The sequence below is a fragment of the Varroa destructor genome, unplaced genomic scaffold (assembly GCF_002443255.2).
Source record: "Varroa destructor unplaced genomic scaffold, Vdes_3.0 BEIS01000005.1, whole genome shotgun sequence".
NCBI classification, from domain to species: Eukaryota; Metazoa; Arthropoda; class Arachnida; order Mesostigmata; family Varroidae; genus Varroa; species Varroa destructor.
The window spans coordinates 36,715,589-36,741,244 of NW_019211458.1; the positions used below are offsets into that span (position 1 = coordinate 36,715,589).

General features: G+C 39.9%; 4 protein-coding genes and 2 long non-coding RNA genes across 13 annotated transcripts in view; 3 read left to right on the forward strand and 3 right to left on the reverse strand.

Annotated features, from left to right (window-relative positions):
- The window catches only part of LOC147755630 (uncharacterized), a 3,906-nt gene extending 2,456 nt beyond the window's left edge, over positions 1-1,450 (reverse strand). Inside the window, exon 1 of the long non-coding RNA XR_015327785.1 lies at positions 361-1,450. This is a non-coding gene — a long non-coding RNA (uncharacterized LOC147755630). The remainder of the gene's footprint in view (positions 1-360) is intronic.
- An 893-nt stretch (positions 1,451-2,343) lies between these two features.
- Positions 2,344-7,501, forward strand: gammaCOP (coat protein (coatomer) gamma). The gene is made up of 6 exons (XM_022806054.2): positions 2,344-2,756; positions 3,562-3,766; positions 3,942-4,174; positions 4,435-5,682; positions 5,885-6,059; positions 6,414-7,501. The coding sequence occupies exons 1-6, from the start codon at positions 2,619-2,621 to the stop codon at positions 7,025-7,027; spliced, it is 2,613 nt and encodes an 870-aa protein (XP_022661789.1). The 5' UTR covers positions 2,344-2,618; the 3' UTR covers positions 7,028-7,501.
- A 1,167-nt stretch (positions 7,502-8,668) lies between these two features.
- On the reverse strand, positions 8,669-13,495 carry LOC111251835 (uncharacterized). Its single transcript, XM_086989256.1, has 2 exons — positions 12,200-13,495; positions 8,669-11,784 (listed from the first exon to the last, which is right to left on the reverse strand). The coding sequence occupies exons 1-2, from the start codon at positions 12,710-12,712 to the stop codon at positions 10,150-10,152; spliced, it is 2,148 nt and encodes a 715-aa protein (XP_086845382.1). The 5' UTR covers positions 12,713-13,495; the 3' UTR covers positions 8,669-10,149.
- A 212-nt stretch (positions 13,496-13,707) lies between these two features.
- On the forward strand, positions 13,708-20,477 carry l(2)dtl (WD40 domain-containing protein denticleless). The gene is made up of 10 exons (XM_022808646.2): positions 13,708-14,013; positions 14,518-14,588; positions 15,236-15,362; positions 15,697-15,885; positions 16,502-16,699; positions 17,010-17,291; positions 17,917-18,020; positions 18,324-18,449; positions 18,717-18,950; positions 19,286-20,477. The coding sequence occupies exons 1-10, from the start codon at positions 13,911-13,913 to the stop codon at positions 19,619-19,621; spliced, it is 1,770 nt and encodes a 589-aa protein (XP_022664381.1). The 5' UTR covers positions 13,708-13,910; the 3' UTR covers positions 19,622-20,477.
- Positions 20,478-20,867: 390 nt separating this feature from the next.
- On the reverse strand, positions 20,868-25,271 carry LOC111251313 (ribonuclease H2 subunit A). Its single transcript, XM_022807779.2, has 6 exons — positions 25,189-25,271; positions 24,271-24,441; positions 23,954-24,107; positions 23,260-23,429; positions 22,538-22,667; positions 20,868-22,147 (listed from the first exon to the last, which is right to left on the reverse strand). Exons 2-6 carry the CDS (start codon positions 24,439-24,441, stop codon positions 21,885-21,887), a joined length of 888 nt encoding a protein of 295 aa, XP_022663514.1. The 5' UTR covers positions 25,189-25,271; the 3' UTR covers positions 20,868-21,884.
- Positions 25,272-25,338: 67 nt separating this feature from the next.
- Positions 25,339-25,656, forward strand: part of LOC111251554 (uncharacterized) — a 115,886-nt gene continuing 115,568 nt past the window's right edge. For 4 of the 8 annotated variants that reach the window (XR_015327784.1, XR_015327779.1, XR_015327783.1 and 1 more), the window contains exon 1: positions 25,372-25,588. This is a non-coding gene — a long non-coding RNA (uncharacterized LOC111251554). Of the gene's footprint in view, positions 25,589-25,656 lie in introns of all 8 variants that reach the window. The other 4 variants (XR_015327780.1, XR_015327778.1, XR_015327782.1 and 1 more) reach the window with 2 other exon arrangements.

The following is a 25,656-nucleotide window of genomic DNA, read 5'->3' on the forward strand; positions in this document are numbered from 1 at the left end:
TATGTATATATATATATATATATATATATATATATAGGGATCTACGAAAAAATCAATCATCATCGAATCACAACCCGCCCATTTAACGGAAGCAGTGTACAGTTCATTTATGGTGATCAGACACGTCCTGAAAGGTGGTTCACTGGAGGATCCGCAGTCGCCCAGTAGGCAATGCATATACGAAAAATAAGCGACAATTTCATTTTTAATATTTTTTCTATCTTTTAGAAGATTGCACAATTATGGGGGACGTATCTTGTAGGCTCTAGATGTCGGTTCTTTTATCTGTACAGATCAACAGAGCGTATGCGGAATAATAAACAAAGGCTCTGAAATGATGCTTTCCAAAGTCAAAGACACCTTTTGAAGTGAAGTTTAGCACGCATTTATTGCAGGAACTCAAGCGACTCATCACGATGATAGACAGCTCGCATTCGTCGGCCAGTCCGAATCCATGCAAAAATATACGTTGCCTGATTTTTCGAAGTAAATGAAGTTACTACAAAATAAGTACTATCTACGATTAAAGTCTGTGTCTCGGACCATATTACTTATGCACACCTACGATAAAACTCTTTACTGTGTATCACCATACAGAAACAGTTTGGTACTTATATAATATAATGGGAACATCCAAAGTAAAATCCCCAATATGAATCTTGAACCTTAAAAAATTCATCGATTCTTGTCGATCCGTTATCTATTAACGTCACCTGGCTTTCAATGTTTTGGGTTGCATTGAGCGAAGGTTTAGCTTTAACTGTTTACATCGTGATCAAAATTCACATTTCACCGAGAAAAATCTGGCCTTACATCAGGGCCACAATTTTGTGAATGAAATACTTCAATAAGATATTTTTGCCATTGTCGCAGATCCTGCTACACCAGAAATGTCGGTATCAGTTCGCTATAGATACAAGCAACAATGCAGTATAAATAAAAATAATCTATGTGAACATCTTCAGAAGCCTTGAAAAAAATATTCCTATACCAATAAAATAGCTATTGGCGTTTATTATAGCTAAAAGGATAAATACTAAGTTATGAATGAGCAAAGGAGAAACCTTTGTTTAAACATCATTGTTTTTTCCCTCATACCTACAAACGAGCTCACTTGTATGGGCGTGCGCTAAGTTTAGATTATTCGTATACTACAGATGTGCAACCTTCACAGAAGTTCCTACAGCTAAAAACCAAAATAGCCCCTGGCCAAATCAGATGTAGCTCGAACGGTTCTGTACACGAAACCTTATTGATATACTCAAACAGAGATAGACGCAGAACTCGGCTCTTGCAGCATAGCATCGTCAGCTGTTCCACGTACAGGTGAGCTGCCGTTTGTCGTATACTAGGTATAGGCACTACACAGAACCATAACTTATATTGAATTAGTGCAGAGCTAATAGAAACAGGATTTGACGTCATTTTTACCAGTGCTTTCTAATAATTAACTTACACAATAAATTCAGTCAATGCCTAACTGATCTGTGACCTAATCTGTGACTTGGATCGTTGGGCGCGTAACCGCGCTGCGCGGAAATCGGGTTGTGAGACCGTGGCAAAAGACTTTTATAGGCGCACCTGTGACAGCGAAGTAATGCATTTGTTCAGATTTTCATTAGCTTTTTCCTGCTACTTAGGCCTTCGCAGTTGTTAATTTTCGAGTTTCAAATGGCTAATTTTACGCATAGTTATCATTTAGGTATCAAAAGGCATCCAGTAAATAGCATAGAATCTTATCATCGTCCACGTGACGAACAGGAAGAAATAAAATAATAATCTAGCCCAAAAAGCGTATTTGATATTTCTTTCCTTTATGGGATAGTATATGCTGCGAAACCGTATGTTATCAAACTATGATTGTAATTTTCCGTTGCCAGTGATAGTTAATAATGGGCGAAGTCGGCCATCTTAACAACAAGCATTGACTTATGCGTGCTGTTATCGGCTAGTGCTGACAGATCATATATATTAGTGTGTATGAATCACTACACAGAAACAATACAATATAGATCTATCGCAGCCTCTGTGGTCCACGCGAAAATTAATCTTTCGCGCGGCATCAACCGTGAGCACAATACAACTAGCCTTAATGGCTGGTCATTCAACTCCGATTTCCGTTATTCCCTTCATTCAGCACTAGAAAGCAGACATCTAAACGTCCACCAATTTTACTCTCTTTATTCCCATCAGGTGTTGATGGGAATGGGGAAACGCAGCGGTGCAAGGTGTCCATTAGCGGTGCTTATACAGGTGACGGCTATTTTCCAGCAGTGGCCTTTGTTGTTGAATGTATAACCGGAGCTGGCTATATCGCTCCGCCGAAGCACCGTTCTGCATCTATCTCCCAGTGTGCGTGTCATTCGCTGCTTACTGTGTGTTCGTTAGTCGCTCTTATATTCACGACAAGGCCGATTCTCACTGTGGTGAGCTGTGAGTGCTGTGCTATTGGTGAAGGGCCGTCGTGCCGGAACGGACGGTGCACTGACTGTTCCGGACGCTATATATTCTACGTAGTTATTATTCGGCATCTTAGCAAACCTCCACTCTTGGCTACCTGCGTTCGTAGAGATCGAGCAGTTGGATAATTAGGAATACCACTGTGAAGCTTCGAGATCATGCATTCCCGCAAGGACAAGAAAGATGATGAGGATGGTGGCATGGCAGGAAATAAGTGGGCCGGAGAACGCAGTTCAGTTCTTCAGGAGGCTCGAGTATTTACTAAGAGTCCTGTCGATCCAAAAAAATCGTCACAGGTGGGTGTACGTTTTTGTCAACTATTGATTTCGATATGGGCTAAGGTAACCTTTAACTGAAATGCTCCAGAGACTTGATCGTATGTATGCATGATTCAGATATCGTCGACTTTCGCCTGGTTCAGCTGATATCCATTTTACTCAAAAATGTTAGGTATGCTCTACAACCGATAGCTATAAAAGTGACCTAATGGAGGCATAAGGAATGTTACCATTGTCACAATTGTAGAATAGAAAATATATTTGAAGGCCTGGTAGCTGTTGAGTTTTGTTCGAAAGAATTAGTTGAGAGTGCAGGTGTCTGCAGGAGATAGGACTGCATATGGCAAAGCAATGCCACTTAACGGACAATGAAAATTTCTTAGATGTATTTATTCAAGCTTTGCAATATGGTAATATTACGAGTGACAGTCGCTGTTTGACAGATATAGGATGCTAAAATAAATGACTAGTTGGTCATATGATTAATACCAGTAACCGCTCAGGGTTACAGCTTCTTCAACTATATAGCTTTTTATCAACATGATAAAAAGTTGGTGACTAAACATCTCTTCGGCCACACGTAATGCTTCATTAAAGAAGTTCAGGGAGCAAGCTTAAACGATGTTAATTCGAAGGTTCGACAGATCATTTTTTTTACATCATCATGTAGTTTTATTTTACACATTCATTTTATGTTCGAAACTTAACCTATCATTCCCAATCCTTTTATTTTTGCTATCACATCTTCTAGGCATGCGACCTAGATAGAGACCACTTATAAATCTGACAGCAGTTTTTTATGATTATTTCATTCATGTGTCAGGTATTGACAAAGCTACTGTACCTGCTTAATCAAGGAGAAAAGCTCTCTGCAGCCGAAGCGACAGATACCTTTTTCGCGATGACGCGACTGTTTCAGTCGTCGGATACGATGCTCCGCCGACTTGTCTATCTTGGTATAAAGGAACTCGCATCCACAGCTAATGATGTGATTATTGTCACATCTTCACTCACCAAGGATATGACCGGTATGTTGGTTAGTAATAATTCAAGCCGATATTGCATCGAGGATAAGCTTTAGTTCTTCATGAAACAAAGACCCCTTGCACATTGTAGCAGTTTTGATTAGATAAAAATAATCGCGACTCAGTATCGAGCTAATTAACAGAAGCAATTCAGTAAACTAACTTTTGTATTCAACAGGAAAAGAACAGCTGTATCGGCCGGCTGCAATTCGTGCACTGTGCAAAATTGCCGATACGGGAACTCTACAGGCCGTAGAACGTTACATGAAGCAGGCGATTGTGGATAAAAATGGTTCAGTTGCTTCAGGCGCCCTGGTGTCTTGCATTCACCTGCTCGATCAGGGTTGTGCTGATATCGTTCGAAGATGGCCGAATGAGGTTCAAGAAGCGTTAAATTCCGACGATCCAATGGTATGCTACGTTGATAAGTAGTTCACCTAGCCTGTAGATATTATTCTGGTGGTTCTGATGTTGAGGTTGAATTAGCGACATTTATGGTTGTTCTTTCTGTCTGAACTCGTAAAACAGATTCGCCTCTTAGTTCAGTATCTCCATGTTTCCAACAACGTTGACTTTGTGGATTTGTACTTTAGCTATCTTGTTTCTATATTTGCTCATCTCGATTGACAATATAGCATATACTAACAGCCAATCCTGCGTTCGTTGTGCAGGTGCAATACCATGCTTTGGGCCTGTTGTACCAGATGCGGCAGAACGATAAGCTGGCAGTTTCGAAGCTAATTTCCAAACATACAAAATATACACTCAAATCGCCATACGCACTGTGTATGCTTATCAAGTTGACCTGTAAGATGATTCAAGATGAAGGCTATGGCACAGACTCACCGATGTTCAGCTTTGTCGAATCCTGTCTGCGTCACAAGAACGATATGGTCGTTTACGAGGCTGCGCACTCTATCGTCAATATGCGTTCATCCAGTCCCTCTGAAGTGAGTGCGGCGGTATCGGTTCTGCAATTGTTCCTGAGCTCGCCTAAGCCGATACTCCGTTTTGCCGCTGTCCGCACCCTGAATAGGGTGGCGATCAGTCATCCGAGCACAGTAATGGGGTGTAATATGGATCTCGAACAGTTGATTTCAGACACTAACCGTTCAATTGCGACGTTAGCTATTACAACACTATTGAAGACAGCCGCTAATGAGAGCTCGGTCGAACGACTAATGAAGCAGATCTCTACGTTTATGTCGGAGATCAGCGATGAATTCAAAGTGGTCGTAGTAGACAGCATCCAATCGCTGTGTGAGAAGTTCCCCAGCAAACAAGGCACGATGATGACATTCCTTGCTAATATGCTCCGGGACGAAGGTGGCTACGAGTACAAGAAAGCGATCGTCAATACCATTATCGATGTGATTAACAACAACGAGGACAGTATGGAAATAGGTTTGGGTCATTTATGCGAGTTTATTGAAGACTGCGAGCACACGAGTCTTGCAGTGAAGATTCTATCACTTCTAGCTACACGCGGCCCGCAAACGCCAAATCCGACCAAATACGTACGGTTTATTTACAACCGATTAATTCTTGAGAACGCGCAGGTTCGTGCGGCAGCCGTTAGTGCTCTAGCCCAATTCGGCGCGCAGTGTCCGACCCTCGCTAAAAACGTAATCGTGCTCCTTGAGCGGAGTCTGCTCGATGAGGACGACGAGGTTCGTGATCGGGCCGCATATTACCTACAGATTTTACAGCAGGGAACAAGCGATATTTTACAGGAACTGACCGTATCGGTTAGCGGTCTTGAGAAAGCCCTGTACAACTATCTGAGGACGGAGATGGAGACTCCGTTCGATTTGAGCCTAGTGAAGTACGAACCTCCGGCGAAACAGGCGAAGACAGCAACTCCCACTGCTGCGCCGGAAAAGAAGATGACGCCAGGAAAGAACGTGCATCAGGAGGAGGTATTTTACAACTAGAAAAATTATCTGCTGTAGCTATTATTGGTCATGCTTATCTTTGATCATGATTTATTATTTGATTTATCTACAAAGAAAGTTGTCATCTATTGCATATCAATTATATGAGAGTATTCCTCGAATGAGCTATTTGTAATCGTGGATCTACATGCCAACAATTTGATTTGCATATTTGTTGCTTTTGCAGATGTTGCAAGTGCCTCAGTTCGCCCATTTGGGAAAGGTGTTCCGTACACTGCCCCCGGTAGCACTCACAGAACCGGAAACGGAGTATGTCGTTCAGGTGGTGAAGCATGTTTTCGATCACCATGTTGTACTTCAATTCAATTGCACAAACACAGTCAACGACCAACTGCTCGAAAGTACGTAACGTGTCACAACTAAATTGCAAAACGGATATTCTGTGTTTATTGAAACGATCACTTTTACTTCTACTAAAAGCCATTCCGCTGGCCTCAGGTTCAGTTCTGTAAATGGCGAGATATATCCATCGTCTCTCTAACCCTAAGGTTTGATGGTGCTATTCAATTATGGTGCTATGTGAGTTGAATGTACAAAAAGCTATTAGAATAGTGATTACGTTTTTAACAAAAGTGTTTCACTTTCATACTAAGCTTTTTCCATGCGTTCCCTTACGGAGCTGATTCTTTTTTGTATATTGGTTGGCCATATGTTATTCACGTCCTTTAGTTATTCCATGTTTGTGCATTTTTCAGAGGTTTCGGTGGCTACCGTAGCCGTCCATCCTGACTGGAAAGTTGTGTTACAGGTTCCTCTCGAAAAGCTAGCTTACCAGGAGACTGGTTCATGTTTTGTCTGCTACGCAATCCCTGAAGAGCCCGAGGTGGCCTGCAATGTGACCTTTTCGAACACGCTCAAGTATGTAGTAAAAGACTGCGACCCAGCAACGGGCGAGCCAGACGACACCGACGGATACCCCGATGAGTACGTTCTGGAGGATGTTGAATTGGCGCTATCGGACTATGTGCTCAAGGTGGCTATTGCCGACTTTTCTGGCAGCTGGGAGGAGATGGGTCCTGAAAGCGAACTGGAAGACACATTCGTTCTCTCCAATTACTCGACCTTGACACAGGCGATTCAGAATATACAAGGCTTTCTAGGCATGCACGCTTGCGAACGGTCCGATCAAGTACCCGAGGGTAAAGCCACGCATACGCTGCTATTAGCTGGCGTGTTCCGGGGCGGCGATAAGATTCTTGTCCGTTCAAGATTGGCGCTCATCGAAAGTAAGGAGGGTGTCACGATGAATATGGCTGTACGATCAACCGATCCTGCCATCCCTGAACTCATCCTTACCTCCGTTGGATAGTCATGCTTGAAATATATATATATATATATATATATAGGAAGAGCGAGAAAAAGAGGAAACAAAGCACACGTGCATGAAACTCATGTTATATTCCATATACTGTATATCTATTTTATAAAAAAAAAACAAACAAAGAATATTGTTTCGAACACAACAGTAATTATGATGGTACCATAAGGAAGGCAACTGTTTCTATTGCTACTATGGATTGTTTTCAGAGAGAAAGAACTTCAACAGCACATGTACTAACGGCTAGTGGACTAGTTGACTATAACGAAGTATTGATGGGTATATACGTTGAAGGAATCAAGCAACGTCCAATAGATCTAAATGCAACGCAGAGAAAAACATAGTAAAATGTATTGGGAACCCGCGCTGAAAAGTGGTTCCGCAAATATGTTGGGGGTTCGTTCGTAAGGAAAGAAATACAAATTGATATTATTATATAAATCATTAGCGTTTGTTTGGTAATTATTCCTGGTGTCATTACTATCTCTACTACTATTTGCTTATATGATATAACATCTTAATGATAAAGGCCGATTTCAGCGTTTGAATTAACAAACATTGTATTGCACAAAACGTCAGCGGTCAACACGCTGAAAATAGGACGACAAACCAGTATATAAAAAGAAAATATACGTCAAGATCTAGAGGAATTTTAGGAATTTAGTAAAATGGATTAAGGGACAGTCAAATTATGAGGTAGACAGAGCACTTTGAGCTAAAGATAAATACAGAATACAATATGTGTGGTAGGGTGATTAATGAATTCGGCATCATAAGGTCGTAAACCTCGCATGCAGGGAGATCAAACTGATAGCTGGGAAGGAAATGAGGTGGAAGAAATGCTACGTTTGATCAATCCACCTAAGCCCGAAAATCAGGTGGACAGAGCTAGCTGCAACTCAGCTATTTGTCTATGTGCACTTTGGAAGATATCTTTTGAAAATGGTTATAAAATAAATCCCGACCACAAAAGACCTCAACGGTGCTTACTGACGATATAATATACAGAATGTCATTTATTAATTCGATTCTTTCCTTCTGCCCTTCTTTTACTTTCTAAATTTTACCAGATGGATGGGGTGAGAAGATATACATATACACAAAACATCTTATATAATGTATGATGAATTGACTATTTTACCATGATTCTTCATTTACAATCTTGGTTTCTTCTGTCAGATTGATGACTTTGACAATTTTTATTATGGCGTTTTCTTCTAAACTAAATTCTGTAGCGGTATGTATGCGTACAGGCTATATAGAATCCAGTAGTGTACTCTCTTTCTCTCTCTCTCTCTCTCTCTCTCTCTATATATATATATATATATATATATATATATATATATATATAAAATGTCTACATTCACTGATACACAACACATGATCTATTCGTGATTTCTTTCGATACGGTCACGTATCTACCAGTACTCACATATACATACATACATACATACATACATACATACATACAGGGTTTTCGCATGTTTCGTACACAAAAAAAATTTAGCCTAATTTCCCTCAGTGACTGAGTATCGCTTAATATAACTGCATTTATGTAACGTTTGCTGGCGATACGATCTCAAATACTGGATTAAATTACGGCTGTTTTGCGTGAATAGGAGGAGGCCCATAGAAAATAAGACAATTTATTTTTTTGTTTCTGAGATACATTTGGGTTTCGAATGAATTCTCTTCGCTTTCACTAGCTCATAAAATAACTTATTTACACCAATATATACATTATATTCAGTTCTGCTTGTTGCATATCCTTTCCGTTTTCTACTACGGTTTATCAAACAACGTGAACACAACGATTTTGGTTTTCACAAATCATCGTTTTTTCTTTTTTTTTTTTTCATGAATGGGATCACAGGGAGGTCAATGTTTTATTACATATGTGATGGCATTTCCCGACGGTGCATACAATACGTCAATGGCGCCACTCTTTACAGAAAGCTACTATATACAGGAAAAAAACTTTTTTTCTCGCAAATGAATACAGGCGACGCGACTACCTTTGGACCTTTAGAAAATAACAAATTTTTTGACACAGGTTGGTAAGCATTCTGGCTTTTACCTTGAAGTGTCCTATCACATAGCCGACTAACTGGGAGTTATAGACGTTGATAGATGCTATAGATGTTCAAGTGTTTCTAATCTGTTCTATAAGCTGAACAGCTAATGTTGTAACAAATCTCAATAGAAATCAAATGAAAATGCACAATATTCGCCGTATCTGTTGTGCTGACATTGTATAATGAAGTCAAATGGGTATATCCGGATTTGTTGGGTCGTGTTTATATTGAAAAAAAAGGAATAACCCTCAATCCTGTTGTTTGGGGTTTCGAAAAGCTGCATGAAATAGCCATAAGCCGTGCATAATAGTGTGTGAGCGTGTGACAATAAGAAGAGTCTCAAAATCAGAGTAGTAATCCTTCTAGCTTAAAGAAATTTCCAAACCATATAGCAACAGGCCAATTTCGCCATAGAATCGGAAACTCAATTCGGCAATGTGCGCTGCTAACATGATCATCCATTAGCCTACAGAGCGTCATTACGATCCCATGCGTGCGTGATGGTAGAACCTGAACAAATGAAACAGCCCTCCTTCGTAACGAGACGCTACTGGTACGGGACTTATGTGACGGCTTTCTTCAGTTTGCAAAAATAGTATAATATCAGTTCTCATATGTTCCGAAAATTCAACTTCGCTATCTTAGCAGCTCCTTGGCGCTTGACCAAAGTGTATTCAATACAAAATTGCGGGAATGCATTCCATCAGTCATATTCCTTTAGCCATTCCAAAAGTTTTCATTACCTTCACAAATCGTACAATCTGTATTGCAAGCTGTTAATGCAGCTGTTCTGTGAATGAATTTCCGGCGCTGAATATCAATATATTTGACGATGTCGATGACAGGATGGTTCTTAATAAATCTATTATAGCATCTGGGCACTTTTCCTTGTACAGGTTTATATACATATGTAACAAACATGTAATGCAACACATATGGGACGAATCCGTTTAGATTCGATTGCTATTACTTGTCTCTTTTTTTTTTAATTCTACATTCGGCTGCTATACAGGGCCTCCGCCGTTTCCTTGTATTAAATTATAGACCAGGCATAATATAGGCAATGTTATTAAGGATATTTCGTAGCGTCTCCGGTCGAGACCCATCCAGCTCATCAAGCTGCGCCGTCAAGCAGACCAGAGGCCCGAGCGCGCACAGCGTGCTATCCAACAGCACCGACAAACTGCCCGACACGGCAATCGGGCCCTGGTGCTCCATCAGGTTAGTACCAATCGTCGTGAGCGATTCCCCGAGTAGTTTGAGGTGCGCGGCTGCATCAAGTGGCGAGTGGCCAAATGGTCTGGGAGGTGCCTCCACTGGTTTGTCCAGTAACTCTTGGTAGTTGCTAATTAATGCTTGCAGATTGGAAGAGGAGTAGGACGATGACGATGCGGCTGAGGCGATTGTGGAAGTTGTTGAGGCAGATGGAGCCACAGATAATTTTCCCTTAGCGGCAGACTTGGGGAGCGCCTTGGCAGATGTCGTCTTGAGAGCAGAGGTTGTGGATTTAAGAGTTGTCTTACCAGCTACTGGCTTTGGAGCTGTAGGTATGGTTGTCTTTGCCTTGGTTGATAAAGGGATCTTTTGTACGGGTGGGTGCGCCGGCTGCGCTTTTGCAGGTGCCTTTTTTTCCGCTGCTTTGATTTTGACCTGCGTTGGCGTCGACTGCATTGGCTGTTTACCCGTAGTAATAAGCCCGCTAGCGTTTTTGGCTTGTAAAGATTTGGCTTTCCGCTTCCAAAGTTGTTTATCTTTCTCTGGCAAATGATTCCACATTTGGCCCATACGTTTGCTAAGTTCAGCGAACGTCAGGCTTGGGTTTTCAGCTAGTAGCTTTTTGCGTATGTCACTACAATACATGACATAGGCTGATGGTGCTTTCGGTTTCTTCGGCTCAGCCTTTTCGGAAGGTTCGGATTTCTTCTCGGGGGGCGGCGCAGCGGTTTTCTTTGCGATGGCTGGCGGATGACTTGATTGCCCACTGGGTTTTCTCCGTTTTGCGCTTGACGGGACGAAATCATCATCATCATCATCATTGTCTTCACTTGGCTCGTCCTCAACCTCCTCTTGACGCTGACGCATTTTTTGGCGTTGCGCGGTTGCCAGCGCAGTTGCCGTCGCTAGCGACAATTTCAATTTCCGTATCGGAGCCTTCTTGGCAAACCCGTCCCCACTATCGATTATTAAAGAATCGCCTGAGTCAGACTCTTCATCGGAATCTTCCTCGTTGCTGCTTGACATCTCACTGTCTGCAGCGGGTATCCGCATTGGTTGCTGAGCATGGCGCTGCTGATGCATTTTGTGTTGTGGATGCTGTTGGTGTAGTGGATGGTGTTGACCATCTAGTAGGATCGCTCGTTGTGGCTGATTTGGAGAAAGCTTTCGAGTTGGATTCTTATGTAAAGATGTGGTAGAACCCGATATCTTGGAGGTTCCCGTTTTCGGATTATACGGTGGATCGTATTCATGTGTACTCGATGAAGAATACTGCCGACTTCGTTGGGGTGCTGCCTGTTTTGGCCTGCGCCCTTTCTGCAGCGCCTGCAGCTGAACCATTTGTTGAGCCGTTACCTTCTGCAGCGGATAGGGAAGCTCGTCGGAATCCGAATCGTTGTCTGAAGAGTCATCGGATTCTGATTCGGATGATGTGGACGAAGAATTATCAACGGAAAACTGAAAAACCCCACAAAAATTAATCTATAAAACACTAGAAATTAGAAAAGATATTGAGATCTGAGAACTGAGACTGGTTTTCAAAATACAATTTCTTAATAATTGCGAAGATACGCACATTATCTGTATTAACTGTTTCGGTACTTCAGCGAACGTGAAACTTCAAGATTGCCAGTAACATTAAATCCTAGCTACCGACAAGATTAAGCTGAAAACGAGCTGACACTATTAAAAGGAACAACGACGAAATTTCCACTCTACGCTTCTTATATAATAACAGTCGCCATAGAAATAATGAATCCTCAACTTTTACGCTGTTTTCTTATCGAAGCTAGATGCACTACAATTAACACAGTCCAAGTATTTAATTTCCTCCAAGATAGAGATTTTAGCAGTATTTACAGTTGTCTCTAACCTGACTATTATGTTGATTGTTGTTGTTGCTCGGAGTATTGCTATTACTACCAAACGTTACGTGGGCGCCACCGCTATTGTAGTTATGACTGTTGTTGACGTTCATGTTGTGTCTGTTTTGTCGTAATTGTTGATGTTGGGAAGAACTGTTGTGATTTTGGTTAGCTGGCCTACGAGCAGCGGCGGCTCCGACTGAAATAGCTGTCACACCTTTACGCACGACGACAGCCGAAGACAAACCGGATGAAGGATTTCGTGATCCCGACTCGTTACCTTTTGAATCGGTATATCCAGTTTGATGCCTTATTGTTGACTGGGGCTGAGTGAGGTGGTGATGTTGTTGAGGATGGTTACTACCACCAGATATCGCCATTCCAGAACCAATTGTTGTCGTTGCTGTGAATGCTGGTCGATTGCTATCTTCACCTTCCTCCCCATCAAAGTTTTCCATCTCAACAACTTTTGCCGATTTCTTACGAATGCGGCCTGATCTAGAGACTCCTAAAGTTGACATGTCTTTCCGTTCTATTCAAGAAAGCTGAGGATGGGGTCGATTACGAAAATGAACGTTGTAAACTTACTTTGAGATTACTCTCAGCTTTTTTGCTTCACTTCATGAAAGTTCGCAGTTCGAGTCTGATGAAGTGGATGGACAGGATATGAGCTCGCTAATCTTTTGTCAAAGCTACCAAGGAGACGGATAGTAGATTAATTTTGAAATATAGAGTTCACACAACTAATTATTCGACACTTACACAGATGCTAGGCGACTTCTACAAGGGCGCGCCTCATTTACCCAACAGGGGTAACTGATTGGCGAGAGAGATATAAGACGAAAATATTTTGCGGTCAGGGGTCAGCCCGCTATTCTCTGTTAACTTTAACAGAGAGACTCTGGCAGACAGACCCCGGATCGGCGAAGCACAGAGAACATACCAGTATGCTATTTTTTGAAAAGGGCCACAGCACATTCGGAAATTGGGGAAGGGTGCTGCTGCTTCACTTTACATCTCGTTCGGAAGAGCCTTTTTAATTAACAGCGGTCGCCATTTGACCGCTGCTAAGCTAACTTAATGATCGTTCAGCCAAGGAGAATCACCGAAGACACTAACAGAGTCACAAAACGATCTCGAAATTTAGATTTGAGTACGCAATTGGCCGCGAGGAAATTCAAAATTTTTTCTTTTCACCCGACGTCTGTCCAGACGACCAGATTTCGAACACACACAGAGAAATTTGTAAATAAAAAAACCCTCACACACGACAGGCGCTCCACGCGCGTAAGGGAAGCTTTTTCCGCTACCAGCTTTGTCCAGTTAAATGCTTGTTTGTAAGGCTGTGTACACTCGCCATGTCCATCCGTGACAATGCAAAACTAGATGTACTGGGCATACTAAAAGCTAAAACCCCACTAAAATTGACTGAAAAATCATCGGGTTTCGTGCGCGGCAAATTTCCTACAAGGCTTCTAGCCAAAAGCTTCTCTTTGCGAAGGCGCCAGCATATAGATGGAATTTTAGCGAAGCCCCGTCGTAACGCTACACAGATGGGGTTGACTAGGCGCGCTCCGAAAACCTAACATGTGAAAATAGTGAAGTTATTCCTTAGCCAATGTGCGGTTGTATGTGTACGTTTCCGTGTAACCGCGAGAATTAAGTAAATAAGCATTTAGTGTGTTTTTTTTTGTTTTGTGTGCTTCACCTAAAGCGAGTATGGATGAGCTGAAAAACCTGCGTCGACGAAAGTTTCGGCAAAAAATCAAATTTAGTGGACTTTCGTATGTTATGTACCAAAAGACCCATGGAATCCAGTTAGGTAGGTTAGATGAGAACACGTGGACTTTCTTAACACCTACCAATATCTTTTATACGTACCTATCAAAACCGTAACCGTGACTGATCTTTAAAAAATTATTGTGTTTACAATTAAATGTAGGTTTGGATAATGTCGTGCTAACGTCAAAATACGTGAACTTGTAAAAATTGCAAGTCAAATTGATTACTAATGATAAGTTTAGTGTTTAAGTTCTTGTTCAACATTTTTGCCTTGTCAAGCAATTTCAAACTAGAAGAATAGTAAGCACTATCGACGTTACGCTCGGTTGTGTTGCTGACGCGCTCAGTTAAACGAGTGTATTCAAAACTCATTTTCGAAGATCTTTTTAATTAATTATTTTTAGGATGAAAAACTGAAGGTGACTCAAATGAAAACGGGAAAAAAATTAAAGAAATTATTATACAATAACTATTACCTGTGTCGAAAGTATGCAAAGGCGGAATAAATTACTAGCTAATATGTTGTTTCCGATTATAACATTAGGTAAAATCTGCAATCCACTAGACCGGCTAAAAGGTACTGACCGAATTCGAATACCTTCTGACGTTCACCAGGTATGAGAAACATATTCGTTACTTTTGTTGCCTGAATAATGGCAAAACTGCTAAGGAACTAAGTAAAAGTGCCACTTTATTGCTTATGTACATTGATATTTTCTACTAAAAAGCATAGATCTAAGAAAAATCGTTTTTGGTACTTTTTCTTGCATTCATAATCTCTTTTATGTTACGAGTTTTCAGAGTACTCAATTGGTATAATCAAACCTTATAGATTATTTACCCCAGTCTACATTATAATCCAAATACATTATGGAAAATAATTAGGTGGAGTACAGGTTAGTTGAACTAGAGTACGTACGTAAACCTGTATGGAGCAAAACGAATTATCACAGATAATGTTAAAAAATATCGTATCTGTATGCAAGAGCATTCTAAAGCGATCCATATTTAATATTTATTTTTAATCATGCTTGGTTTTTCTATAAATTCTAGTCTAAATTTTGAAACCACACATGTGCGCCACGAGGTTTTTAGAAAATTATACGCTCTGTCCCGAAAATAGGTTCACCGAAAGGTTCACGAAAATATGTTCAAAATAGGTTCAATAGGATCAGGAAAATAGGTGTAAATAGTATCTAAAGTAGAAAAAAATCATAGTTTATTTCTGTTTCCGTTTTTTGTTTATTGGTTATGTGAAATAGGACAGCGATGCTCATCCGATTGTGTGCCGCTTTCGTGCCCCATATGATCCAGTTCTGGCCATTGCCAATGAAGACGGGCTAATCGAAATTATCGATACAACCCGAAGTACGTTCAAATCGAAAAAAGGTTTGTTTACTAATCAACCTCAATTAATTGTCTATATTTCAATAATAGAACTTCTTCTCCGCAATAAAAACAAATCACCGTGGAAAGCTCTATACACGCTGATTACATAGCATACAATTTATTCTGCATGCAAATAAAGGCAAGCACATTCAGTAGGTAATCAGGGCCTTCGCTTTCTAGTCCTACCGATAGTCATATTTGGCTTAGAACAGCTACTGACTTGTCACCAGCGCTTTACCGTGAGGTCTCGCTAGTCGATTTAATTCTTTACGTATTGTATGCAAAATCTTTCACAGTATGTTGTTTTGTTTTTCTTTTTGCTGTACGACAACAGCCTTTACTCCGCATAAGTCAATGATCTCCGACATCGCTTGGTTGTCTACATATCATTTGCTCAGTGCGACATGTCCTCCCCACAACCAGTTGGGTGTACTGGATATTGAGCGTGGCGAAGAGTTGTGGGCGAAGGGGCGGTTGCATAAAGGCAGCGTAAAGGTCGTTGCACAAAAGCCCCAGGATTCAGGTAAGGAAAAAGCTAAAAATGTCATTTTTTAACGAATAGGTAATAGGTCTATTTAATATTCATTGAGTGCAGAGCATAATAATACGTATACTCTCATAGATATGCATATATAGTTAGTATACGGTTTCACGTTGTTACACGAAACGTGTGCTAAATAAAATTGATTCATTGATATATAATGTATGAATGTATGCATTTTCAAAATATTTTTTTTAAAAGTCTTACTTCATAGTTCAATAATAAGGACATTTTTTTCTCGAATGCAAAGTGCATATCTTTGCGGACGAAAAATGCCTAAGACATCTGGACTATTAGTCACTGTTGGTGCTCGAATGAAATAAAAAGGAGAAATGAAAGGCACAATAATAAATAAATAATGACGACGAGCTATTGGTAATATGAGTTCAAAGCACAACCTTAAGGTGCAAACGAAATAGATAGAAGTAACACACTTCGTAGTAGTTCGATAAAGAAATTTTAGGTCGTGTCCATCCCACAGCCAGAGTTACAAAGGAGTCCTTGGTTAACGTTTTGACACTTTGCGTGCATCTATTTAATCGACACATTTTGCGCTTATCCGTATTTAACAAATTCTTTGATTTTCAATAATCAACAGACGTATTTGCTTCTGGAGGCCGAGACGGCGACATCATCGTCTACGATCGGCGAACAGATGATCCTGTACTACGCGTTGAGGGGGCCCACCCAAAGAAGAACGCCGGATCTCGAAAAAGTGGCTTATCTAAATCAAGTCAACACTCATACGGGATCACTAGCCTTAACTTTCGCGATGCCAATCATCTAATATCCACAGGTAGATAATGCTAGTACAGTTAACAATGCTCTTTTCGCTTGGCAGCTCCTATACGAATATTTCGAGCGTTTATTCCTGCAAAAGCTGTGCAGACACCTAGCTGACTAGTTTTCTAGCTTACTCAACAAGGATATCGAAGTTTTACATAATATTATTATATACGGCGATATGCAGTTGTGTGTGCGCTCCTGCTGCTGTATACTGACGATTGATCGCCTGAGCCGCGAGGTTAAAACAAGCAACAGTTGTCCTCTGTAAAGTGCTATCGTAAATGATATTCGTTTTAATTAAAATAACTGTTTGTTGGCAGCGAGTGGTGGGGGCCATCTTCTCGTATGGGATCTCCGCCGAAGCTACAGTTTGCTCCGAGAGCCACGACCCTTTCTACGTCTTGCACCCGACGGTAGAGGGGTTAGTTATCAACTTTCGACATCTGGTTCAAATGCCGCTAGTGCCAGTGGGCTAACCGCGTCAAATGAAAATACCGCTTTCACGTACGCTATTGTCTGCCCTTACAGAAAGACACTGTACGCTCAGTGTAGTGATAATGTTATCTACGCATTCGATATCAACGTGTATGCTGACAAACCAGGTATGAAATATACATAATGCATTTCCCGACCATAGGGAAAAGAGGTTTATATGGTCGCAGAGTGGTTACACCGTGTCATCATGTGTCACATGATTGCACCTTGCTTCATGGATAGGTACGAGGTGTAACCGAACGCAACGAAATGCAATTAAGTACACGGCCTGTCAGGACTTGACCATCCTATCTAAGAAGTTTGAAAAACTATGACTAAACCTACTTTCTCGCCTGTGAGCAGACAGGACTAGCAGTGACCGCTTAAACATAGACAATAGCTGTGTCTTATAATCGTTGCACATGAAATGTATCCCGTAAGAAAAACTTATTACTATACACGATACATAAAAAAATATCTCTAAACTAATTTTTTAATGTATTTAGTACATGAAGTACTATCAGAAATGGTACGGTAGCGTGTTTGCTTAGTAAGTTGGCGGCCGAGATCAGTATAGCGTAGAACAAAAGACAGGACTGTTTTGGAAATATACCATTCAACTAATTAAATTACTCTAGAGGCGCTCAGGGATTTCTGCAGCCTTGATAAGGTGAAAGAAAATATCATTATGTTTCATGTAATGACTGTTGAATGGCTATTATTACTATCACGGCACTGGGTTATGGATTTCAGTGAGTATATTTTATGGACACAACGCTGGACGTGGCGAAGGCGCCTATTTCATTAAAATGGACGTGAGCCCAAGCGGCAAGTTCCTAGCAATCGGGTCACCAAGAGTGAGTAGACTTGCGTCATCAACCACGGTTCGATTGGGCAATAAAGGCAACATAATTATACAGCCGTTTCCAATTTAACATATAAATCGTTCCGCTTATGGCACATTTGTACTCATATTCAACAGCATGTATATGCCAAGCATGCACACTGCCTCCTCTCTTATTATGGTCTTAAATAACTAAAATTCAGATTATCAAATAGTTGCTATGTCGTATCGTACAGTGAATGAAATATTCTAATGAAACATATATATATATTCGATTATTAATTTAACGCAAGAAGTCATTGTTTTGAATGTTTAGATGGACGAGTTCTGCGAAGAGCAGCCGATTCCAATTTTTGATACGTCCAGACCCGGCCTGCCATTATGCGTCCTCAAAGGCCACTACGCTGAACCAACGTGTCCAGCGTGGTGTTCAGATCTTAAGGTTAGCTGCTTCATTGATTCGCGCATGGGGCTACTATTAGCTAACAAATGTTTACCTAACGGACACCGTTTATGTTGATAAATAGTCTAGTTTTAATTGTCCGTCATTCAAACAAGGCAATCCATAGGTGTTTTCGATACTGCTACGGCGTATCTTTATTATGATAGGATTTAAATAAAGATTATGGAAATATGAGACTCCTCATATTTTATCATTTTGTATAAACAGTGTCTTTCTCATTTTTTTTTCCTCTTCCTTTTTGCATAGTTGGCTTCATGTGGAGATGATCAACAATTAATCTTGTGGGAGCCTGTTGGGGTGAATGAAGATATGCAGACATGGGGGTATTGCGAAATATCGCAGCCGGACAACAATAAGAATATTAGCGAGAAATATGCGCGGCTACATGAGGTGTATAATATGCCTGCCAAAGGAGACTCAACACCGCGCGTTAATCGGACCGCACGCTGCAGCACCAGATCATTGTCCGATTGGCTTAAGGTAAAATAAACGAAAGGAACTTAGACCAGTACTTATAGCAGAACATTTTTTGCTACGATATTTCAATTATGACTGTATTTATTTGCAATGGCTTTCCACAAAAATACGCAGCATCTCAAAAGAAAGAAGTGAACGTCAAGTAGGTCAGCTACTAACGCATATGTAAGAGTACGAGAATTGTGTGAAGAGATCGAGTTCGAATTAGGATAGTTGAGAATTTTGACCGCTTTCATTATGTCCTAGTAATGCACTGTTACAGTGTTGAAAATTGACAAAATATTCGTGTGTGTATTTTATGTGGGAACTGCTGCTTTCACTTTGTTCGTTCTGCACAGTGCTCACCTGCGTCTCCAAAAGCTTCACCTGTTCTTGGAGCTCGTTCACCCTTAACCCCGTTGCAATCTCTGACAGCACAGGTCGTTTCTCCATTGCCTTTAAAAAGACAAACTCCGCAGGAGGGTTATATGACCGAAGGTATGGGAGGTCCTACAACGCCAGGAAGCCGATCAGCACCTTGTAGTCCTGGATCAAATCATGTACCGCACACTCCTAAAAGACGAAAGCTGAATACCCCAAGAAGTAAACCTATTACTGGATTTTTTGCTAGGCAAAAAGCCGCTGAGTCGTCACAGCCGAAACCGAAAGAGCCTAATAGTGCACTAAACACGTAGGCCGATGCAGCTTTCAGTCAGTAAAGCGGAGAGCCAAACGCAATAGTCTTTAGCCGTGATATAGTATCAATATAACTAAAACTCTCCTTAGTTGCGTGCATCGACAATTCGAACTTTCTAAATCTGATATCAGCAGAGAACGCCGCAGACGGAACTGTAAAACAAACATTATCTTTTCCAGTTTCTTGTTGTTAATGACTGGGCATATAGGTGGGATATCTCTATGATTCTAACGTGTCATGTCTTACCGTATAGAGTGCGTAACTATGTGTGAATAATATTATAGAAACGCGGGTTCACATATTTGGATAGAAGCGAAATTTCGCAAAGAGGTGATAAGTGACATCTCTTTAATTAATTTGGTGATGATTGCGCTGGATTTTTGTGACCCATAATAGCAGCAGAGCAACACTGTAGTTTTGTCGTTACGTACACCTTAACGATATGGTTCTCCGCAGGAATAGACTTCTTAAAATCGGCATCTGTTTGTTTTCATAATCTAAAGAACATTATGAAACTGACCGGAACTAACTCGTTGACTAATAAGAAGTGTTGTTGTTTAAAAATTACAAAGATATTCAGTGGTCTTGCGTGGTGGGGATGGATTGAATTACCAGCTTTGTTAACTAAGTCCCTAACAGAGGCAAAAAACGAGCTGCAAACCTGGTGTATCGTGTCAAGTAGATGTCACAGTGTTGACAATTTTTTAGCTGTTGTAACGCTACGCGATATGCCTAAAGTTACACGGATTAAGATATATTTAACAAAGACGCTTATTGATAAATAGTACTTAACCGATACAGTGTACGTATTTCAAATCGTCTTCGAATAAATACTTGTGCCATTCTTATGTGATCATGGTGTCTATTCGATATTTGTGTCAACCAGGGCCTGGTTCTGGAGATATGTTTTATCGTTCGCTTGTTTAGAGCAAGTCCAAAATAATAGTAAGACAAGATTCGAGGATCGTCGATAATTTACACTTACCAGCTATATGTTGTAATGATATAGAAAGGTGTTTTTGATAAATTTTGATTTACAGATATTACACGGATCGCTGTAATGTGGCAGCTATAACGTGTTCGTGTGCTAAAATAAGAAAGATGTGCAATTGCCTTGGTTCTAAAACGTGCGTAGATGCACCTCGTTTTTGCTGGAAGCCGGTAATCCTAAATTAATGTCTAACAGCACTATTGAGCGTTTGACCATATATATCACACATAAATTCCAATTCAAAAAACAAGAATAACTCATACAACAACATGCCATGTTGATATTAAATAGAACTCGGTAAAAGTTACAAATGAATGTTCTGTAAATAACAACTGCAAAGTCGAAATAATAAAACATGTACCTTTCAATTTCATATATTGAACACCTGCTTTTACTTTTTGCTTCATAACATACAAACATCTATAATAACAACCTGTTGAATTTTTTATGAACTGAATGAATTAACTTTTGTTAGATGAAGTTTTAAATAAAAGGAAATTATAATTAATGCTTTGTAGCGATGTGTCCGAATAGAGGAAACCTCAGATGATAGGCCGCGCAGTTGGGAAGCTTATAAGATCATTTAATTTCTTTGAAAATTTGTTGGGTTATAGACTGCAAACCACTATCTTTACAGTATTCTCCATTGTATTTTCCTATTCCCTTCACTCTGTTGACTTATTTATTACACGTGAAACAATGATTTTTGTTTTAAAAGAAATGGTTTTTACCCATTTCTCTTTTGTTTTCACATACTGTATTTGTACTGCATGATTTTAGTGAATGATTTCTTTTGTTGACATTGTATTTTCTATTGCATCATTGCTAGTTTGGCACGCACCGCCATTTTGCACATGACGTTTTAACTAAGAATGTTATTTGTTCGAGGCACAGCTTTCCACTAAGAGCACCGTAAATTTACTATAGCTCTCCTATTATTAGCAAGTATGTACACGGTACAACACAATACTCGAAAGCAATAGATTAGTCGCATTAATTCAGCTTGCCGGTTTTTAACCACACAAAATGAGCGAACACAGATTTTTACTTAATATCCACCTCACGGTGAAACCATTTTTACTTTCAAACGATATAACATCGCGCATTGTTTTATACGAGATATACGGAACTATAATATAGTATTATACATTTTCTTTTCCTTAAAACTTGGTCAGAAAAAATCACAACCCAAGCATCATACGCAAATCTTTTTTCTAAAGGCTAAATCAAAGTATTGAAAATCAGGTTGAAATCAATGCCTTTTTAGAAATCACAGCTCGTCCACTTGCTGAATGCTTCTAGCAGTAAAGAAGGCGTTCTCCTTTGGAACAGGGTCTTTCTTTACGAACATATCCATTGCGCCTTTTGCCTTCTTATTAGATTCGAGGCACCATTCGACCTTAATGTGATGTTTTGCCAGCATGTCCTCGGCCGTTGACCAGGAGAAGCGTGCAATCGATGGAAAACCAAAAACAGGGTCACATGACTGCTGAAGAAACTTTATTGATGTAGCGTCTCCTGGATAACCGGAACCTGCAAAGGTTTTGACAAAACGGTCGTTATAGATACCTACCTTAACTCCGCATAGCCTATCCTTTTGGAGTACTACATATTTCAAATATTCCCGATTTCTACGGGCAGACGTTTGTAAGATGAACCTGAAGAAATGTGAAATTTTTCCGTTTGACGAAAATAATTCAACGTACTTCCTGGATGAAATTGGATGACTGCTTATCTCGCCATTTTCGTTTTTCAGCCAATTTCCATGGGATTGTCAACGAAGTTTTTTTGTCTAAGCAATGTATCCATACACTTTCGGCCTAACACTGTCCAAACTTGCATTGGCCTTATTTTCCTACGATTCTCGAACTATTTCCTTGTGTCACTCAAAATGTTTGCATAAGAAAAAACTTAAAAGCTCACCAATGTTATCGTATGTAACACCTTCTCGCCAGCACCATTTCCTTAGTGCACGATCTCTTCCGACTTTGGCGCAGATTGAAGCGGCGCTCACAACCGTAAATAAGGAATCGGCTTTCTTGCTTACAGTCACCTGCAATTAATAGTTAAACAACCGAACGATCTCAATTTCTCCTAATAAAAACACATTTGAGATTTTAAAAAGGATATACGCAACATTTTCGGATGTTCAAATAGAATAATGGGAATTACTGTTGTAATAGGCTGCCGGTACAAGATTAGGTGAGGCAGTGGGTTCATTTTTACCTTTTTATTATAGTGAAGCAAGGCAATACTTTCAGATATCATCGGGAAGAAGAAGACTTTTAAGCAGCGATTCCAAAATCATCTGTTCAGTAAGAACCATGTTAGCTCAGAAAATTAGAGGGCAAATCAAATTTGCTAATTGATGAGAGATCCATTAGAATCAAAGGTTCAAGCGGGTGTATTCTGAAATCTAATTCATAAAATGAGTAATAAATACGAACGGCGTATGTGGCAATAGTCTTTAAAATAAAAATGACCGTATATGTTTTCCGACGTATAGTTTCTTAGCGTGCTCTTCACATAAATCTACATTGCTTAATTCGAGCTAGGAATGTGTCGCAGACATCGCTGGGACTTCAATCAAGGCGTGCTGAATTATTCTCCGGAAACGTAGTACTAAAAACACTTGAATATGGCACCTTGATATCAGGAAAGATTTTCTGAAGCTTGTCTTGGTATTTCTCTGGCGGCCCAACGGTATCGACGTATACTTCAGCAACTCGCACTCCTCTTGATAGTGCATGGCGGATTAATGCGATTGCAGCATTATGAGACACTTCGTTTAAGCTTTCACGTGTGTTGTCCTTACCTAAATGATATACCAATAAATTAGAACAATATAAAACATTTATCACTGCATGAATTGAGGAGTTATGAGCAAGAAAATCTGTCGCTCTTATATTTACTAAAAGCTTAAAAGCTTATAGTGTGAAGTCCAGTGGACGGCAATTCTGAAACTGTAGTAGCTCATTGATACAACTGCAAAAATATTTCACTCGTAAAACAAAATGCCCACTTCGCATGTATTGAGGCTGGAATACACTTTTTCAGCAGAAAGGAAAATTTGAAAACTAATAGTAAAAACTACTAGCTTCAAACTAGTAAGCGATAAAACCTATGCCCCGTTAGGCTTTACTTTATCTGCAAAAAAAACGTACTAGGGTAAAACTACTACATTAAGATGGACAAAATATACACGAGTGATTTAGACCAGTAAGCCAAGGGACGTGTGTATTATGCTTGCTAAAACAGCATTTCTTCAACCTCAACTTCAAGTTTCTTCATCTTCAAAAAATTGAATTGACGTAAGTTTCGATCAATCACTATACTCACCAAGCATAGCCTTACAAATGGTCACAGGTGAAATGCATATTAGATGCCATCCCGATACTGTATTCTCTGCGTTGTAAAGTTCGAAGAGACGTTCACGATCGGCTTCTGATAGCGCCTTCGAATCATTTAAGCCCATCTGTTCATAGCTTTTTGCCTGTCGATGTAGACGTATAATAGATTTAATGTCACTTCACATACCCTCTTTAGACACACCCGTTTAATATCCCCGGTTGCATCCAAGTACAGCTGATTGAAATATAATTAAAACTCACACTTAAATGAAGTGTGAAAATGTTTAACGATGATGTGCAGTATACCTTAGAAATTGGCCAATAGGATGTGCCATAGACCATCGGTCCGAGCACAGGGCCACGTCCGGCCTCATCGATACCCAAAACGCAATCTTCATTAAAGCATGGCTCCGGGTCAGGTGAGGATGACAGCTCAAGATTCACGAGATTATCGGTCCATTTGTCAATAGACTCCATCTATACATACATGAAAAAGACAGTATATGCGACATCATATTTAACAAATGTCTCACGACACCAATAAATTAAGAGGAAGTCTTGCTGAACATGAGGTTTCATTCCTTTTTCGACGCTGATATTTGTATATTTAAATACTTCCTTTTCGTGGGTCATCACTGATATCCTACTCTTGGCTATTCCGAATTATTGAGAATTGGTCATAGGAGACAGTAGAATAGGTAGTAAGAATAATGGCGATATCGTTTAATTTCGAAAGAAAGCTTTTATGCCGCTCCAAGAAGTCAGGTAACACGATTTAGCAGACTGGTTTACACCAAGATCGCATGATGCGCCCCAGTAACAAACCAAAAGGAGAAGAGTAATGATTTTCGAGTATAACTGCTCTTAGATTAGCGTGTTCGTGCAATGTTCGTGTATTGGATTTCATTTTTTGGCTTTTTTTTTCGAGAAAACGAGGCATAAGATTGCTTAAAAACGTATTAATAATTATACTAGCAGGACTATATAGTCATTAATTATATATGTAAAAATATATGATATATAAATCTGTTACCTAACGCAGCGCTAAGCAAAAAGGTAGCAAAAGCACAATCCAGACTGCGAATTTCATTAGAGTTTTTTGCTCGCATAAACTGAAAAGAGAAAAATCTGATCACAATCATACGTTTCCTAGTCCAACGATAATTTTCAAAATAATAATACAATAATTCTGTATAGTCCCATAAAAACGTATATCTTCCCTACCTTTTTTTGACGCTAGTACTAAAGTCTATGAAGAAGACATACGGTTAGCGATGCCAATTGTGTCCAGCTGATCGGATTTCTACAGCTTCGCTTTGGCGCCAAAAAATGGCGCCGAATTCAAACGGCAGTGATTATTTTCCATTAACTGGGTTTTTCACGAATCGTAACTTCGTTAACTTATTAGTACCTATTCATGTCCTAAGCTACTATTTAAAAGTACTTAATCATGCGTTGATTTGTTTTCACCAACGAACTGTACATTAACGTACAAGCGCCAAATGCTATTGACTATTTCGCTCTGAGAGAGAATAGTATTCAAGTTTAATGTTTACAGCTTGAACAAAACAAATGACGAAAAATATCCAGATAATTTTAAATGATACAGCGCAGTTGTTAATAGGTAAGTAAACTAACTATTTGACTCCAAAAAATTCTAAAAGATTTATTAGAACAGGAAGTCCCTTATGA

Excerpts from the sequence above, each read along its gene's own strand:
- gammaCOP (XM_022806054.2), top strand. The coding sequence starts at position 2,619 with ATGCATTCCCGCAAGGACAAGAAAGATGATGAGGATGGTGGCATGGCA. Across the intron at positions 3,767-3,941 it reads ACTCACCAAGGATATGACCG|GAAAAGAACAGCTGTATCGG; the intron begins GTATGTTGGTTA and ends TGTATTCAACAG. Across the intron at positions 4,175-4,434 it reads TAAATTCCGACGATCCAATG|GTGCAATACCATGCTTTGGG; the intron begins GTATGCTACGTT and ends TTCGTTGTGCAG.
- LOC111251835 (XM_086989256.1), bottom strand. The coding sequence starts at position 12,712 with ATGTCAACTTTAGGAGTCTCTAGATCAGGCCGCATTCGTAAGAAATCG. Across the intron at positions 11,785-12,199 it reads ACAATCAACATAATAGTCAG|TTTTCCGTTGATAATTCTTC; the intron begins GTTAGAGACAAC and ends GGGGTTTTTCAG.
- LOC111251313 (XM_022807779.2), bottom strand. The coding sequence starts at position 24,441 with ATGGAGTCTATTGACAAATGGACCGATAATCTCGTGAATCTTGAGCTG. Across the intron at positions 23,430-23,953 it reads CATTTGTAAGGCTATGCTTG|GTAAGGACAACACACGTGAA; the intron begins GTGAGTATAGTG and ends TATATCATTTAG. Across the intron at positions 22,148-22,537 it reads TGTTACATACGATAACATTG|GTTCCGGTTATCCAGGAGAC; the intron begins GTGAGCTTTTAA and ends AAACCTTTGCAG.